The sequence below is a fragment of the Colias philodice genome, chromosome 17, assembly GCF_061535455.1.
Source record: "Colias philodice isolate Cphi_HAF_F1 chromosome 17, ilColPhil1 Martin Lab GWU primary, whole genome shotgun sequence".
NCBI classification, from domain to species: domain Eukaryota; kingdom Metazoa; phylum Arthropoda; class Insecta; order Lepidoptera; family Pieridae; genus Colias; species Colias philodice.
In genome coordinates, this window is record NC_143102.1 from 10,517,101 (window position 1) to 10,535,988 (window position 18,888).

General features: G+C 38.2%; 2 protein-coding genes and 1 long non-coding RNA gene across 4 annotated transcripts in view; all 3 read right to left on the minus strand.

The window, feature by feature from the left end:
• Window positions 1–5,650, minus strand: part of LOC149481336 (nucleolar pre-ribosomal-associated protein 1) — a 47,493-nt gene extending 41,843 nt beyond the window's left edge. The window contains exon 1 of the mRNA XM_089706179.1: window positions 5,364–5,650. Within this exon, the coding sequence (XP_089562305.1) occupies window positions 5,364–5,577 (214 nt within the window). The 5' untranslated portion in view covers window positions 5,578–5,650. The remainder of the gene's footprint in view (window positions 1–5,363) is intronic.
• LOC149481325 (uncharacterized) overlaps window positions 1–18,888 on the minus strand; it is a 350,361-nt gene that overhangs the window by 258,165 nt on the left and 73,308 nt on the right. The window lies entirely within an intron of this gene.
• Window positions 6,282–15,963, minus strand: Sting (transmembrane protein sting). 2 transcript variants are annotated; one of them, XM_089705635.1, is made up of 7 exons: window positions 14,974–15,963; window positions 14,242–14,292; window positions 13,762–14,000; window positions 12,923–13,183; window positions 11,966–12,131; window positions 11,377–11,490; window positions 6,282–7,321 (listed from the first exon to the last, which is right to left on the minus strand). In XM_089705635.1, the coding sequence occupies exons 1-7, from the start codon at window positions 15,041–15,043 to the stop codon at window positions 7,224–7,226; spliced, it is 999 nt and encodes a 332-aa protein (XP_089561761.1). In that variant the 5' UTR covers window positions 15,044–15,963; the 3' UTR covers window positions 6,282–7,223. The 2 variants fall into 2 exon arrangements, with proteins under 2 accessions (XP_089561761.1, XP_089561762.1); XM_089705636.1 differs by lacking the exon at window positions 14,242–14,292.

The window sequence follows — 18,888 nt, forward strand, 5'->3', positions numbered from 1 at the left end:
TTGGTATTCGAAGGTGATCGAGATCGCTATATTTTTCCTCTGGTCACTCGGCGCACCTCTACACGATCACGTCAAAATCCCCCCCACTTTCCCCGTAGTTTCCGAGAAAAGCGATGTCAGTGAGTCAGTGAGTGGTAGTGTAGCTTTATATATTATAACTAGCTGGTGCGTTGTGCGCGGGCTGCAAGCAGCCCGCGAGCCCCTTTTGCCCCTGGGTTGAAGCAATAGGGCAGTCATTAGAATATGTGTTAGAATTCCAAGTCCATTTATAATTTTCTGCTAACTGCGATTCCACAGTCAATCGGAAGTGCTTATAAATTCCCAATTCAAATATTTTCTATTTTGAAATGCTGTCGACCTTCGAGGGTGCGTGGTACGCGGGCTGCAAGCAGCCCGCGAGCCTCTTTTGCCTCTGGGTTGAAGCAATAGGGCAGTCATTTGAAAATGCATTCGAATTTCCTGTCCATTTGTTACATCTGCTAACAGCGATTCTACAGTCAGTCGGTAATGCTTATAAATTCTCCATTCAAGTATTTTCCACTTCGGGAGGCTGCCCACCTTCGAGGGTGCGTGGTGCGCGGGCTGCAAGCAGCCCGCGAAGCATCCCAGGGCAGAAATCTTCAGTCAGTTGAAAATGCATAAAAATTCCCCGTCAATTTGTTAATATCTGCTAACAGCGATTCCACAGTCAATCGCAAGTGCTTATAAATTTCCCATTCAAATATTTTCTATTCCGGGGGGCTGTCTACCTTCGAGGGTGCGTGGTGCGCGAGCTGCAAGCAGCTCGCGGCTCATCCCAGGGCAGAAATCTTCAGTCATTTGAAAATGCATTTGAATTTCCTGTCCATTTGTTACATCTGCTAACAGCGATTCTACAGTCAGTCGGTAATGCTTATAAATTCTCCATTCAAGTATTTTCCACTTCGGGAGGCTGCCCACCTTCGAGGGTGCGTGGTGCGCGGGCTGCAAGCAGCCCGCGAAGCATCCCAGGGCAGAAATCTTCAGTCAGTTGAAAATGCATAAAAATTCCCCGTCAATTTGTTAATATCTGCTAACAGCGATTCCACAGTCAATCGCAAGTGCTTATAAATTTCCCATTCAAATATTTTCTATTCCGGGGGGCTGTCTACCTTCGAGGGTGCGTGGTGCGCGAGCTGCAAGCAGCTCGCGGCTCATCCCAGGGCAGAAATCTTCAGTCATTTGAAAATGAATTTGAATTTCCTGTCCATTTGTTACATCTGCTAACAGCGATTCTACAGTCAGTCGAAACTGTTTATAAATTACTTATTCAAATATTGGTCAAATTCTTGAAATGTGATCCCCGAATTTGAGGTGTCTAATCGATAGCGAGCAGTGACTTTTCATAATAAACTGTTCAAGAGTTTACTTAACACGCTCGTCGCTTCGCTCCTCGCTACCTATTTGAATATTTACGCCGGCCGCTGACGTGACTTGCTCGCTTCGCTCGCTTGGCTCGTGCGGTAGTTCAAAAGTAACCTAACTCGCTCGTCGCTTCGCTCCTCGCTACTTCTTTGAGTATTTACGCCGGCCGCTGACGTGACTTGCTCGCTTCGCTCGCTTGGCTAGTGCGGTAGTTCAAAAATTAACCTAACTGGCTCGTCGCTTCGCTCCTCGCTACTTCTTTGAATATTTACGCCGGCCGCTGACGTGACTTGCTCGCTTCACTCGCTTGGCTAGTGCGGTAGTTCAAAAGTAACCTAACTCGCTCGTCGCTTCGCTCCTCGCTACTTCTTTGAATATTTACGCAGGCCGCTGACGTGACTTGCTCGCTTCGCTCGCTTGGCTAGTGCGGAAGTTCAAAAGTTAACCTAAATCGCTCGTCGCTTCGCTCCTCGCTACCTATTTGAATATTTACGCCAGCCGCTGCCGTGATTCGCTCGCTTCGCTCGCTTGGCTCGTGCGGTAGTTCAAAAGTTAATAAATATTTTCTGCTCCGGGAGGCTGTCGACCTTCGAGGTTGCGCGGTGCGCGGGCAGCAAGCAGCCCGCGGCGCCGTCTTTTGCCGTTGCTATTCCTATTACCCTTCCTACTATGGAAATTTCCATACAAAATTTTCGAAAAAAAAAATTTCGCTTTTTACCAAAAATTATTATATGCCTGGAAGCGGACCAGGTTTTGAAGCATTTTTTACTTCGGCGACCCCGACCTAAGTGCCACCGGTTCAGAGAGCCGTTGAATTTCGTGATGTATGGAAAATGGAAACCAGGGGTCGGAGAGAGATTCTGAGTATGCAGTTTTGTAAATATGACCGATAAGAGCACAAAAGTCAATTTTCAGACCGATCGTAAAGTAACCGGCGCCACCATCTTGCTTTGAAAAATTGGCCATTTTTGAAAAAAAAATTGCGTCCAATTTGAAATTTCTCCATTGCCCTGGTAGCGCCCCATCTTCCTGATCATTTTTTAGTTCTACACCCTCCACCTATCTGGCGCCGTTTCGGAGAGCCGTCGAATTTCGCGTTGTATGAAACTCGGAAACCAGCGATGGAAACTCGATTATGAGTGTGCCAACTTAATGTGCGGCTCGATTAAAGCCCCTGTGCCAAGTTTCAGCGCGATCGGCCCAGCAATGGCCGTTTTAGCATTTGTATGGCGGCGGCCATTTTTTCCGCCATTTTGAACTTTTTTCACTATCTGTGGTAATTGCTCGAGGTCTACTACAAGTTTAGTTTGAGCACCCCAGATGTAGCTGCTACCGTTTGCGCGGGCCGTTGACCGTCTCCGCGGGCTGTGAGAAAGTTTAAGATTTCGTATTTTTCTGGATATCCTGGGAGCTGGGCGAGTACGAATGCATCATTGGTGTATTTCTCCGTTGCGCCACCTCGTCTAAATTTACGTTTTTATGTTTGCGCCAAAAATGGAAAAATTCCAAAATCGAGCGACCCACTATGGCTCCCTGGTAGCGTCCCAGGGTGGTGATCATTTTTAGTTCCCGGACCCCCCACCCAACTCGCACCGTTTCCGCGGGCCGTTGGATTTTACGTTGTATGGAAGTTGGAAACGGGGGCCCGGAGCCACTCGAACGGGGCACCGATCGATTCGCCGGCTCGAACAGAGCACGTGTGCCAAATTTGAGACGTAAGGATTCATAAACGGCGATTTTGGCAAAGTACGGCGGCCATCTTTTTTTTGCGAAAATGCCCATTTTTCCACCCCCCCTGGTAATCGCCACCAGTTCCGAGCATTTTTTGTTCAGACACCCCCCCTCCAGGTATCACCGTTGTTGCGCACCTCCAGGGGTCCACTTGGTTTTCGAAGATGATCGAGATCGCTATATTTTTCCTCTGGTCGCTCGGCGCACCTCTACACGATCACGTCGTTATCCCCCCCACTTTCCACGTAGTTTCCGAGAAAAGCGATGTCAGTCAGTCAGTGGTAGTGTAGCTTTATATATTATAATATCGAACACCTGCATTATAAGATTATTAAATTATCAAATCAGTTAGAAACTTTTGAACCCAATCGCAAAAAGAGAGGTCTCATAGATGGTTTAGGTTCAGTAATAAAAAGTATTTCTGGTAACCTAGACTATACGGATGCAATTAAATATGATACCGCAATTAAATTATTACAAAATAATGAAAATAGATTGGTCACAGAAATGAATAATCATATAAGCCTCAGTAAAGATTGGATAAACCAACAATCTGACATTTTAAACAACTTAATTAAAAATCAGGAAAAAATTGAAATAGCTATAAATGATTTAAAGGAAAATAATTTAAACATTACTATATACATCGATTTAATTCAACGCGTAGCAATTTTATCAGATAACATTGATGATATATCTGAGGAATTACATAGATTAGAAAATTTATTAGGTTTTATTCGTGCGAAAAGTACGCATCATCTTATGTTCAATTCAAATTCACTAAAAGAAATGTTAAATAAGTTAAACAAATTTTATGGCAAAGATCAAATCCCTCAAGTTAATTATAGAGAATATTTTGATTTAGTTAAACTAGGCTATTATTATAGTAATAGAAATATAGTTATAGTTTTTATGTTCCCGGTTGTCCTTCCTGCTACCTTTGAATTATTTAAATTATCCATAGTTCCTAATAAAGATAGTAAAGTCCTAATTCCACCCTATCCTTTTGTGGCAATTCACGACGAGGATTTTATGTACATGGAGGCAGAATGCCCGAAGTCTGGCCTAGGGTATCTATGTGAGGACAAGCTGAACCATCATCGATCCAAAAATGACTGCGTGTATCACCTTATTACCACGCAACGAGTCGTCGCATCTTGTCTCTTCACGCCTGTGGAGCTCGGAGCACCCGCACTAGAAAAATTAGACGACGCCCACTACGTCATCAGTTTCCCCAAGCCATCAAAAATTCACCTATCATGCTCGCAAGATCAATATGACGTCATTAAAGGAAGCTACTTAGCCACAATACCCAAAAACTGCATTCTTCAAACGGAGGCTTTCAAGATAGTCAATAGAGAAGACCATATCAAAGGACAGATAATGAAAATTGCAAACCTGCCAGATTCCAGCCAATATAATACAGATGAAGAAGTTCTGAAGTTGAATTCGATAAATTTGGATAAATTACACGCTAGTAACAGAGCTATATCAATGGAAATGCCTATCAGTACTAACAACGGATACGAGATTCTCTATATGCAGCCTTCCATCATACCGATATATGTTATATTAATAACGAGTGCAGTTGCCCTAGTGACATGGTACGTCGTACGGAGAGTGCGTACATCAAAACCAAAAACTACGAGTGTTCATGGTAATCAAAAAGAAGAAATAGAACATCAATCGGCGGAGTGTGAAATTTCAGCGATATTAACGAGCCTTGCCCGCCAATAATCGCTGAACTTCAGGAGGGAGGTGTTATGTACTGTATATACACGCCTTAACCATTAGAGGATGCATGGGGCCACCCAAGAAGGACTTGCACCTGTTAGCAATTGCGACATCGCGCACACCTGCGATTCCTGAGAGTGTTGCGGCAATCATCGCCACCGCGACGCTGTAGTTGCTTCGCCGTGGACGACGAGCACTCTTTGTTCCAACATCGAACGGGAGGGACATAGTTTAAGTTAGGAATAATTTATCATGTAATTTTTTTACAATAAATTATTAATAAGTAAATTTCGGTTTTTTTTGCGCCTTCGCGGGTCGGTCAATATAATTACTAGAAGTTAGAAATATCAATAATAACAAGTTTATTATTTTATATAAATAGTAAATAGTACAAAAAGCTGACGTTTAATGATACTTAACACTGATAGGTACTTTGTTATTGAAATTATAGGAAATTATGAATCTAGTTTTAAGAAAACTTTTAGCTTATTCAATGTCTATATTAATAGCCTCACCCATTGTCTGTCCCTGTTTTTCCGCTAACTCTTTTCGGAAGTGTTTAATATCAAAATTAAGGTGCTTTTTCGTCTTTTTATTTTCATTCTCAGCATTAATATCACTTTGAGGTTGTGCATCTTCATTTTGTTCATTGTCGTCTTCAGAAGCACTAGGTTTTTTGCTTCTTTTAACAGATTCTTCAGAATCATCGTTGTATTTTCTTTTCCCCATATTTTAAATATTCCACTATAACAATTATCTAAAATTTTAAAATATTCTGCTATTAAACTAACATGTGCGTTTATTATGAGTTATGACAATTGACAATTTACAATATCATGCACTGTCAAATTTCTATGTCAAAGACAAATTTTAAATGTCAAAAAAGACAGATAATAAATATTAAATTATCGGACTTATGGATTTATTCTAATAAGTGGGTTACACATTGGTTTTCATACTACTAATAATTATAACTTTAGAGCACTTCTATTTGTTTTTGTGGTGTTCTGTGGTGGGTTCTAAAAATCTATTATCACAAGACAAAGGAAAGAAGACTAATTTTGGAACTGATACTATCTTTTTTTCTTGCAAACATTGTTTCAAATCTTTAAGCGATAAAACAATACTGTTGGTGAGAAAGATGTTTTGAGTAGTCTTGAGTGATAAACTCACGATAAACTTTATGCCACTTATCCCCATGTCTGTGATTCCAGTAGTTGATGTACTAGAATCACAGAACAGTAAAAATAAATAGAAGTGCTCTAATGTTATAATTAGTATGAAAACCACCTGTGACTAGAATATATTCGTTAACCATAATGACCATAACGAAAAAAAAATGACCAAAATTTATTTTACTGAATAGGGGGGCTAACTTTGCACAGGTTGGATCTCGGGTTTTTTTATAGAATAGTAAATAAAACTAGGTAAAATAATTGTCATCATTTAATAATAACACGTATCAAAATATTAAGATAATTTCAAAATTAATAAAATTCTTATATTCGCGCCGAGCACATTAAATGTTTAGCATCAAAACTTATAAAATAGCAGGACTCACATATTTAAGGCTAACATCTTATTTATCACAGTCAATAATTTAATGACTTTTTTCTTTTGACCACAACATAAAATATACTATTATTGTAACTCCCAATTTTTTTTATTCAACTAACAAACATCTGTAAATTTCGCGCCAAATGCACATAAATGTCAAAGATATTCACAGGTTATACAAAAATCTAAACTGATTATAAAATATTTCGTTATTTAGCAGATAGCTAAGAAACTGTGGTGCCTATGCACTTAAAAAACTATAAATTGAGACCTTCAGAACATTTTTCTTAATACTAATTTATACAAAAATATATTATCTATATCAGGTATATACTGGCTATCTGTTGGCTAGTGACTTAGCATTCAACACCATCTTTATATAGGTAACTACTATTGAGAAAATGAAAATTAACATTTAAAGACAGCAAATGTACCTATAAATTAATACATAACTGACAATGTAACAGGTTTATTGGCCAAAGTAATTCACTGTTAACATTCATACATGTACAGTACTTGTATGCGTTGTAATTATAGTAATTTATTATAAGATTTATCAATAACGCTTAAAAACAATACTTAATAAAAATAAAAAAAAACGAAATAATCCTATGATTAAATTTTAACATAAAAATTTGACTTATAGTCTATATTTTAAGTCTTGTTTGTCTATAGAATCTATACCTGTCCCTTTCCTTAACTTATAAATAACATGAGACTCAGCAAATAAGACTGACAAAAAATAACTCTTACTCTAATTACAAAAAATATGCTTTCTCGCTTCAATAAAAGATATCTCTAAGTGATAGAAAGAGAGGTTAAAACCTGTCTTGCTTAATCATACTTTCAAACTTTGGCTCCAATTCACGTATTTTTTCTATAAGCACGTCTGCGAGATTCTGGTTTGGATCTTTATCTGAAAATAAACAATTGATACATTAATACATAATAATATGTATTATGTACATGTCGCAAAAAACTACAACATTAAAAATTAACTACACAAACAATATAAAGAAATGTCCACAGAACAGGAGCCGAATTTTTTTTAAGATTATTGAAGTGAAACTTCTTTAGGCGCGTAGTGAGTAAAATTTCAAGGTCGCGTCATGGCAATACCGTTACGCTATGGACTAAGGCGACGATTTTGGTATCTTTGAACCTCGCCAAAGAAGTTTCACTTCTGCCACGTGTGCTCGACATTTACGCTCTTTTTATGTTTATGTTTTATTAATCCATACTAATCCATACTAATATTATAAATGCGAAAGTAACTCTGTCTGTCTGTCTGTTACTCAATCACGCCTTAACTACTGAACCAATTTGCATGAAATTTGGTATAGAGATATTTTGATACCCGAGAAAGGACATAGGCCACTTTTTATTGCGAAATATGTACCACGGGCGAAGCCGGGGCGGACCGCTAGTATAAATAATATGTAGTAGTTAATAATATCAAATCTTTTTTATTTCTTACTTTTCCGTTTTTGAAGTCGGTTGTTTTTAACGCAGTTATTTTTATTTAATACTTTTTAGTGTATTTTTCAACACGATAAAGTTGAGTCAATATATTACTGAGTTCCTGTGGCCACCTTCCGATTCCATCATCAAATCAGCTTCATGTCATGATAATGTTTCATCGCTATCAAATTTACATGCGTATTCAAAATTTCAGCTCAATCGGTTACCGGGAAGTGAATCAAAGTTACTTGCTACCATAGAAATCTAAATAACAAGACACTAGAAGTCGTAAGCGTGCGTGACCTTGTCGCCACTCAGGTGATTTGCACATCACCAGTGCATTCGTCACTGTTCAGTTGCTCTGGAGACGTATGAGTGTATACATAGTGTGTTTCAGCAATTCCCATTGCGGAAATTCTTCCACAAGTTGTAATTATACTTATAAAGGAATAATATTTCATCGGAAAATATATTTTTTTAGAAATAATGCCGTTTTTCCTTAAAATTATAGAATATTTACAAGTATTACGAGTGTCACCATAGTAATCGAAATAACAATGAATGACACAGTCGACCATTCTTATTATCACGTTTGTTCGTATTGGAGCAAAAAGTCTCATATACTTAGGGATGTTATTCTAAAATAAACCGTAAATTCGTGCGTTAGGATACATATTCAAAAGCTTAATTTAATAGATAGTTAGTTTTCACTAAAATCAAGCTGTCCAATAAAAGGCATAGTTTACTTGTGTGTACTGTTTAGCTTTCGGTTTGAATGTGTTGATTTTGGCGACAGCGGTTTTCATACGAATTATGACATTATAGCCCTTCTATGTGTCTTGTTATTTAGATTTCTATGCTTGCTACATTTAAATTTAGTCATCGAGTACAGACAAAAATGCTCATAAAATAATAAATAATAATAATAGTTAAAAAAAACTAAAAAACACGCTTTTTATAGAAAACCGAACTAAAAAATAGAAAATTTTTATCAAATTAGTGTATTGTCATCGGTCCTCAATAAATCTACAAAGTATGAACGAAATCTGGTCGTTTAAAGTGGGTCAAAATCGCGCCCAAAGAAGTCGGTTACAAACAAACATACAGGTGAAGCTAATATAAAGCGTGCAAAAACTACTGGGCCTATCCGAAAAAAAAATTTTATGGGACCAATTCGACACCATCCCGCATCGAACAAAAAAAGAATCACGTAAATCGGTTCAGAAACCTCGGAGTAATCGGTGTACATACATAAAAAAAATATACCGGCCGAATTGATAACCGCATAAAATCGCATGGAGAGCTTAATTTTCATTAAAGGCTATAATCGCACGGAAAGCTAAATTTTCACAAAAAAGCTCTAATCGCACGGAGAGCTTAATTTTCACAAAAAACTCTCATCGCACGGAGAGCTTAATTTTCACAAAAAGCTTTAATCGCACGGAAAGCTTAATTTTCACAAAAAGTTCTAATTGCACGGAGAGCTTAATTTTCACAAAAAGCTCTAATCGCACGGAAAGCTTAATTTTCACAAAAAGCTCTAATCGCACGGAGAGCTTAATTTTCACAAAAAAGCTCTAATCGCATGGAGAGCTTAATTTTCATAAAAAGCTCTAATCGCACGGAAAGCTTTATATTCACAAAAAGTTCTATTCGCACGGAAAGCTTAATTTTCACAAAAAAGCTCTAATCGCATGGAGAGCTTAATTTTCACAAAAAGCTCTAATCACACGGAAAGCATAATTTTCACAAGAAGCTCTAATCACACAGAGAGCTTAATTTTCACAAGAAGCTCTAATCACACGGAGAGCTTAATTTTCATAAAAAGCTCTAAGAGCTATTACGCACTGTCGACCAGTCGCCGGCGACTGTGACTTACTATAGTTTAAATAGGGGCTTGCGCACTTAGTCGTCAGTCGTCCAGGAGTAAGTCCAGTCGCCGGCGACTGAGTCGCCGGCGACTGTTCGACAGTGCGTAATAGCTCTAATCGCACGGAAAGCTAAATTTTCACAAAAAAGCTCTTAATCGCACGGAGAGCTTAATTTTCACAAAAAGCTCTAATCGCACGGAGAGTTTTATTTTCACAAGAAGCTCTAATCACACAGAGAGCTTAATTTTCACAAGAAGCTCTAATCACACGGAGAGCTTAATTTTCATAAAAAGCTCTAAGAGCTATTACGCACTGTCGACCAGTCGCCGGCGACTGTGACTTACTATAGTTTAAATAGGGGCTTGCGCACTTAGTCGTCAGTCGTCCAGGAGTAAGTCCAGTCGCCGGCGACTGAGTCGCCGGCGACTGTTCGACAGTGCGTAATAGCTCTAATCGCACGGAAAGCTAAATTTTCACAAAAAAGCTCTTAATCGCACGGAGAGCTTAATTTTCACAAAAAGCTCTAATCACACGGAGAGCTTAATTTTCACAAAAAGCTCTATACGCACGGAAAGCTAAATTTTCACAAAAAGCTCTAATCGCATGGAGAGCTTAATTTTCACAAAAAGCTCTAATCACACGGAAAGCTTAATTTTCACAAAAAGCTCTAATCGCACGGAGAGTTTTATTTTCACAAAAGCTCTAATCGCACGGAGAGCTTAATTTTCACAAAAAGCTCTAATCGCATGGAGAGCTTAATTTTCACAAAAAGCTCTAATCGCACGGAGAGCTTAATTTTCACAAAAAGCTATAATCGCACGGAGAGCTTAATTTTCATTAAAAGCTGTAATCGAACGGAAACCTTAATTTTCACAAAAAGCTCTAATGGCACGGAGAGCTTAATTTTCACAAAAATCTCTAATCGCACGGAGCTTAATTTTCATTAAAGGCTCTAATCGCACGGAGAGCTTAATTTTCACAAGAAGCTCTAAGCACACGGAGAGCTTAATTTTCATAAAAAGCTCTAATCGCACGGAAAGTTTAATATTCACTAATAAAAATAACTGCGTTAAAAACAACCGACTTCAAAAACGGAAAAGTAAGAATAAAAAAGATTTGATTTTATTAATTACTACATATTATTATTAATATGTGCTATTTATTAAAAAGGTTTGATGTCGGTGCACGGGCTTAATACTAAGTGCTTAATGTTCGGCACCGACTTCAAACCTATTTAATAAATAGCACATCCATACTTAATAATATTATAAATGCGAAAGTAACTCTGTCTGTCTGTCTGTTACTCATTCACACCTTAACTACTGAACAAACTTGCATGAAATTTGGTATAGAGATATTTTGATACCCGAGAAAGGACATAGGCCACTTTTTATTGCGAAATATGTACCACGGGCGAAGCCAGGGCGGACCGCTAGTTTTAATATATATTAATCTTGTGTCACAATGTTTGTCCTCAATGGACTCCTAAACCACTTAACCGATTATAATAAAATTCGCACACCATGTGCAGTTCGATCCAACTTGAGAGATAGGATAGTTTAAACATGTAGGTACCACGGGCGAAGCCGGGGCGGACCGCTAGTTTTTTATATAGATAATTGATTGACTGGCAACTCACCATCAAAATGCACGAGCACACACTTCCCGCGGCAGTCGGGGCTTTTCTCTATAAGCGTTTCGAGCGTCCTACAAAAGTCGTCGACAACTTCCTTCACATTTACTGTGCCGAGTTCTGAAAATATTAAAGCTTATATGTATACTGAATATTCATTCATTACAGTCTTTGTGTGTTGAAAATAAAATTGAAAATGAATCAAATTTTCAGATTCGGGAATTCCTACTAAAAAAATTACGTATATATACCATTAAATAAATCGATATTTGCAAGTAAACATGGTATTTAAAGGTGCTACAATTCATAGCATATAACAACACATCACACATGTACGAATAAATTTTAATCCTCATTTTTTACAAATTAAAAAAATTAACTCAAACTTAAAAATAAACTCATCAGCCTCATAATTATCTATATATAAGTATTTATTTAAAATTATATATTATGAATGGTTATCCGCCATCTGGTTTCCATAACACAAGCGAAAGCTTAGTATGGGATCAGATCGTGCCGTGTGTGAAAATTGTCCTGAAATATTCAGTTATTATTATTTACTTATTATATTATAGATAATAGGAAAGAACCTCACCCTCACAAAGGGCCCGCTTCTCTAGCACTCTATGCAAGGTGTGCAATGGGGTAGCGCACTCTACCGCGAGATACAGGGGCGGGGCTGCCCGATGAATCTTGTATGCGCTGTTACAGTATTTGCGGTTTTTCACCGCAGCCACGTCTTTCTCTATGCCCTCTAGCGACTGACCAACATTTAGTTAGGCCGCGTTTCTATCTGCAAGAAAACCTCCGCAAGAAATGTCCGACAGTCTGTCTGACAGCAGCTTGCAAGTCTACTTGCAGGTGGAAACGCGGAATTAGACTTGCAAGCTGCTGTCAGACGGACTGTCGGACATTTCTTGCGCAAGTTTTCTTGCAGATGGAAACGCGGCCTTAGACTTAGATACCACATATTTGTAAACGGTTAAATGGTATAAGCGACTGCCTCCTTGGTACAGTGATTGACGCGTGATCGTAGAACCGAGGGGTCCTGGGTTCGATTCCCGGTGGAGACGAAGAAAAAAAAATGTCTCGGTCTGGCAGGACACAGAAGGCTGATCACTTACTTGTCCCTAAAGAATATCGATCAGTGAAACAGATGTATAATGCATCTGCCCTTTACCCCACTAGGGGACATGGGACTTCCCTTTTTTTTTATTTGTCAAGGGTACGGTATATGGTATAAGCAGTGACTCTATGCAACATGTGCAGTGACGTAGCTCGACTCAACCAAAACATTTCAACATTTGGTTGACCGTGGTGTACATACTCATTTTTATGGATATAAAATGATGGATATAAAATTAGATTGGATTGACACCAGATAAACAAGTAATATTATTTATTGGTAGAGTAGCTTTCGAGTTAAATCGTTTTGTATATTGTAAATAAAATTATGACAACTAAATCTATATATATAATTTGTAATGGTAGATTTTTATAAGGGTAGGTTTAAGCTAGTAGCTATGAAATAAAAAATCAAATACATACTAACCTGGCATGCCTCCAAGTATGGCAAGTTTTTATCCGTCTTATTGAAATGCTTTAAGTCCGGAGGGCAATACAGTGATTTGGTTATAATAATAAACAATTTTTTAACTGGAAACACTACATTGTGCCTTGCCTCATATATGTTTATATTCTCCTCAAAACCAACAAATGAAGCTCCATCACTTGGTATAATATGAGCCAGATAACCCTCGAAGAAACTACACGCCATTCCAATACCATAATTTATAGACTTTTGTTTTTCCTCCTGGAACATCAACATTACAATAAAATACACATAAGTGCATTGATATCATCTATACTAATATTATAAAGCTGAAGAGTTTGTTTGTTTGTTTTAATGCGCTAATCTCAAGAACTACTGGTCCAATTTGAAAAATTATTTCGGTGTTGGATAACCCATTTATCGAGGAAGGCTATAAGCTATATATCATCACGCTAAGACCAACAGAAGCAAAGCCACGCGGGTGAAACCGCGGAGCGCAGCTAGTTAGAGGATAATTGATATTTCATTCTATCACGTTTGTTTCATAAACAAAATGAATTTGAAAATTGACATTCTTTTCCAATAAGAACTACTTAATTGTATTAGCATTATGAATGCGGTTTATGAGATATTTTATAATATAATAAAAATAAATCGCCAAATGTGTTGCCAAGCACTTGAGAATGGCTTGACCAATTCAGCTATTTTTTTAACATTTTTGTTAAAGCATAACAAAGATTCTTATGGAGATAAGATTCTTATGTACAAATACGAAAAAAAGGCAATGGAGAAGAAAACCGTCTGCTGGGGCAGCTATAAAATAAAAATAATGCAATTACCATTTCAGTGTACTTTGTGAATAAATATGCAATGTATAAAAGAACAAAGTCTTGCTCTAACACTTTCTCCTTCTGATAAATCAATAAGCCAGCAGCAACCACTAGTACTGTCAAGTCGTTCTTGTATTTTTCTAATATTTTATCATATTCAAATTTGTATTTACGGTAAATAACATTAAAACCCACTGAACAAATTTCGTGAAAAACTTTAATTATCAATAGATACACAATGTATCGACCTGAAATAAATAATTAAAATAAATTGTTTGAATTAACTTAGGACTTAGTATTATATTAGCGGATAGTTTAAAAAGTAGAAATCATTGCCTAAAATAAAATCAATAATATTTGTATTTTACACAGTAAGTAAATCAAAATATTCTTACATTTCCTAATTGTTCTTATTAACATGATTCTATATTTTAAATGATACAATCAATTTGGTTCACACAATAATATCATAAAATATATATAACTCACCAATTGTGACTGCCAATTTAATATTATTACCACTATCAAAACTGCTTGAACCTATACAAAATATAAGAGTAGCACTATATTTAATCAAATCATGATAATTCATAAATGGCATGTTGATATTAAGACAATGTTCTTGTTAACTCGAGGAACAGAACAGAGTTTTCAATATATAATTATTTTCATACCATTCAAATATGTATGAAAATAAAGAAATGTTCACTCTTTAAAACTTTTCTCTCAAATTTAGGACCACATCCAATGTTTTGTGGGAATATTTAGCTAAGTCTTGCAAAGCAGAATTAGATCAAGCATTGTGGGATGGTTGGCGGCCATAACAGATATACATCTCAATGTTTAATGTTTTTAAAGCACTATTTCATTTGTACAATAAGGCTGTTCTTATCAAAGTGTTTCATTGTTTATAAAAGTGACATAAGTAAAGGCTCCGCTTCACTTCCTGTTATAGTTTTATTTAAAATATTCTGAGAAAGCCTATCATGTAAACACACCAACTGGCATAATGGAGAATAGGTTATAAACATACATTCCTAATAATATTATGAATCATTTTTAAGTATGATTAAACATAATAGTGCTGCGTGTTTTCTAATAGTTAACGGTAATATTAAATAAGTATGTGAAGAATGACCTATTAGGCATATTAGTCTTCAATAAAGGCTTTCGAGATACCTACCCCAGTTATTTAAAAAAATATTATGTTTCTCAACTTACCAACAAATAATCCTAACGCAAATATAATTTCCGCCACGAAAATGTGATTTCTACCATCTCCCTGGACCATTTTTTCATTTAATTCTAAATTCCATAGCAAAATCTACATTTCTTCACATCTCTGAAGATCCGTAAGTATAGGAGCTAACAAAGGGTTTGTACATTCGACAGGTTATCTGCTGAGATATAGTGGCTCTCTAGTGGGAGATATACCTTATAGCACTCTCACGGCTCACCATTCGTTTGAACATTGTAGTCTTTGACTGTCACTAGTGAACCGATTGGTATTTGGCTGTTGGCACAGAACAGTATTTGGTATTTGGTAGTTTGACTCTACCAACGAGTACCTAAACTTCTGTAATCCGTCCATACACTACACAGTCCGTCCACATGAATAGGGAACATGATCAATGTCACAAATGAAAATATTTAGTATACAATACATTACGGCATCAAGTTCCGTTACTCTTACAAATGCATGTAGCTTAGATAATTATTGCTATAAAATACATTATCGCACCCACTGTCACATAAATCTTGCCAATATGGTAGCACTCGTAGGCGTTAAATCAAAACGACGACGTCACGAGAGTGTGACGACATTCGGCAAAATAAAAATATCCCCTTGACGACATATGTTACCTCCTAGAACGCTCAAACTGCTCATAGTACCTTGCTCGTCGCTCGACTCCATGGTAAACATAGAACAAGGTCAGCTTAGCAACTCATTAGATAAATTGGTGGTGTGAGCACGCTTGGGTAGTAAAAAAGCGATAACACATTCCGTCACGTTATCTGCAAAAAAAAAACGTCTCGTTTTTATGTGCGGCTCGAGGTCACTAGGTCAGTGCCGCTCAAATCATTCCCAGCGATGGACGTCACAGACCAAAAAATATAGTACCTAATGGACGTGTCGATCGTTTTATCGCAGTTTCGTTTGCCGCCAGCACACGCCGGGTAACTAGTTTTTGTTTACGCTGGGAATATCGTTTTACGCACAGAGCAAGTAATATAGTAGTTTTACGGTTGCATCACGCGAAAGCATTCAATCAGGTACGTCAAGACCGAAACGTATCAGGAGTACGATAACAACCGCACTGAAAGGAAGAAAATCGTGACTAATTTATTCGTGCGCCGGGAGGGCGTAAACAACATGAGTCATTGCGGATATCAGCACGCTCAAAGCAGGCGTGGGACTTTATTGCTTCCATCATTGCGAAAAAGTTGCGAAAACATTGATGTGTACTAACGTTCCGCAGATATTTCGCTATGCAGTAGTTCCGCAGAGGCCAGAGACTCGCTGCCGCATACGAATGCGTAGGTGTACTAAAGGCGTTATCGCACTTCATTGTTTTTATAAGTTACAATGTCTGACTTTAACGCCCGTAGCACACCTCCGCTGCGATACCATGACCGCGGAACCGCTAGATGAATTCCGCTGTGATCAAGTGTAGTTTGATTAGTGGAACCGGCATCGGCGAAACCTCATGTGAGTCAGTCAAGAATGTGGTCAAGAAGCAACGATCGAAGCGAAATGACGTCGTTATCGGAGTCAGAGGAAGAAGAAATATTATTGTGGACTTTAACTTTGAAAAGACATAAAACTCGTAGAATTTGGGTGCATGAGATTAATAAAAAAAGACAGAAATTAGGAGAAAACCTACTATGTAAAGAACTCGAGTCCCATGAAGATCGTTTCTATACATATACATATGTATTTTTAGAATGACCCCTCAGAGTTTTGATGATTTACATACTCTTTTACAATAACAATGTAGTTCCGCGTTTTATTTTTGTCGGTTTTGACAAACACGCGCGAAAACAATGCGGCACCGCAAGCAAATAGCGGCGTGAGCGCGGTAATGTGGCTGGCGTTAGAAGAGATCTGCGAAACCGCGCGAAGAAAGAGATAAAAAATAGTTAGATGTATGTGTTAGAACAGGCAGTTTCGCTACTGTTCCGCTTCTCGTACACGGGACAAGACAGAGCGAAACTACTGCGGTTCCGCTGTTATAGTTCTGCAGCGGAGGTGTGCTACGGGCGTAATACTAATAGCGAATCCGACTGTGCTCTTGATTTATCACTTGGGAGACCGGACATTCTGACAGAAGTGACGTGTCCTTTGACAATGTTGGATCCGACAAAAACATCAGCGACTAAGAATGTTCCGGCTGCTGGAACGAGCAACAGTGGTGATAAGGAACAAGATGTCATCGGTGATTCTCCTGCAACGAAGCCAATCATACTCTTGCCGAAGAAACGTCCCTACTACGGTGGGCTGCAAATCGAACCAGAAGAAAAGCAGATCACGCCAATCATGGAAATCGTTGAAAAAGAAACAAAGGTAGTGACTGCTAGCTCACAAACCGAACCATTACGCAATCAAAGTGAGGTTACTGATAACAAGTCGCAAGAAACCGAACTCGCGGCTTCTGATAAGCCAAACGTGAAGCCGGCACGCGAGACTAGGAAAAAACAGTCTCAGAAAGCATCGACGTCGCAACCGTCGACATCGCAGCCATCGACTTCGAAAGCATCGACGTCGCAACCGTCGACATCGCAGCCATCGACATCGAAAGCATCGACGTCACAACCGTCGACATCGCAGCCATCGACGTCGCAAGCATCGACATCGAAAGCATCAACATCAAAAGCATCGACATCAAAAGCATCGACATCAAGAGCATCGACATCAAAAGCATCGACATCAAAAGCATCGACATCAAAAGCATCGAAAACGAAAGCATCGACATCAAAAGCACCAACAACGAAAGCATCGACAAAGAAAGCATCGACATCAAAAGCATCGAAAACGAAAGCATCGACATCAAAAGCATCGACAACGAAAGCATCGACATCGGAAACAACGAGAAAAGAGGCTGGCCCAAACTTGAAATCTGGAAACAAACCATCTGCTAGCAAGTCTGTAGCGTCTAGCAGCACCGAAAACAGAATCAACGATAGCCATTTCTGGGTTGATACAGTAATGAGTAAGTTTCGATCTAACGATTATAAAAACCTACTAAGAGAGTCCAGTTTTACTGAATCACAGGCCGAAGCATTACAAAATTTATTCTACAAATCATGTCGGAAACTCTATAACGTATCAGTAAACTGCAATCGTGTTATGAGAAAGCACAAGTGTCAGGACTGTCTGTTCTCGATATGTCATCAGTGCGTCTCTATTAATTTTTTACATCCAGGCTTGGCGAACAGTGACCTGGAGCCTACAACTTTCTTCGCGCCTAACACAATAATCAACTGCCTCTGTCAGTTTGCTTTCTTTCACGATCACATTACTAGACCATCGTGTTCCAAGACGGCCACCGAGGGCCCAAAACTTATTCCGGATCCGGTAAGAGAAAATCATGTCACAAACTTGCGTTGTGACTTGTGCGACACGATCTTAATAATCAAACATTCGCTCGTTGGAAACACTGACTGTATGTTGACAAGGTGGAGTGGTGTAAACAGCAGCAATGAAAAAAAGTTCCATGCGTATCTTATCGATTATTTGAAACCATTCACGAAGAGGAGGCTATGTTTGGAAGAGTTGTACACTTGCAACTACAACTGCTGCCTATTTTTCCATCGCTGTAACGAATAAAGTTTCAAATCAAATCGTGATTCTTCCTGCTGTCAACGTGGTTACAGCATCACAGTATCAGGCAAGTATAGTGTATGCACGTTATATGAATTTTCGACTTCAATCTTCTCGTGTTAAATATTAAAGAAAAGAAACACTTACTTATGAAACAGTATAGGCAGAATATTTTTGTAATGTAGCGATTCTTGTAGCGGTTTGACTCTAGTACACTTTGAAATGCTACGGTCATGCAGTGTTGTAATCTTTGTATTAACCACCAAATGAAGTAACGAATACTCTCAACACCGCCGTCCGCGGTGATTATTGAA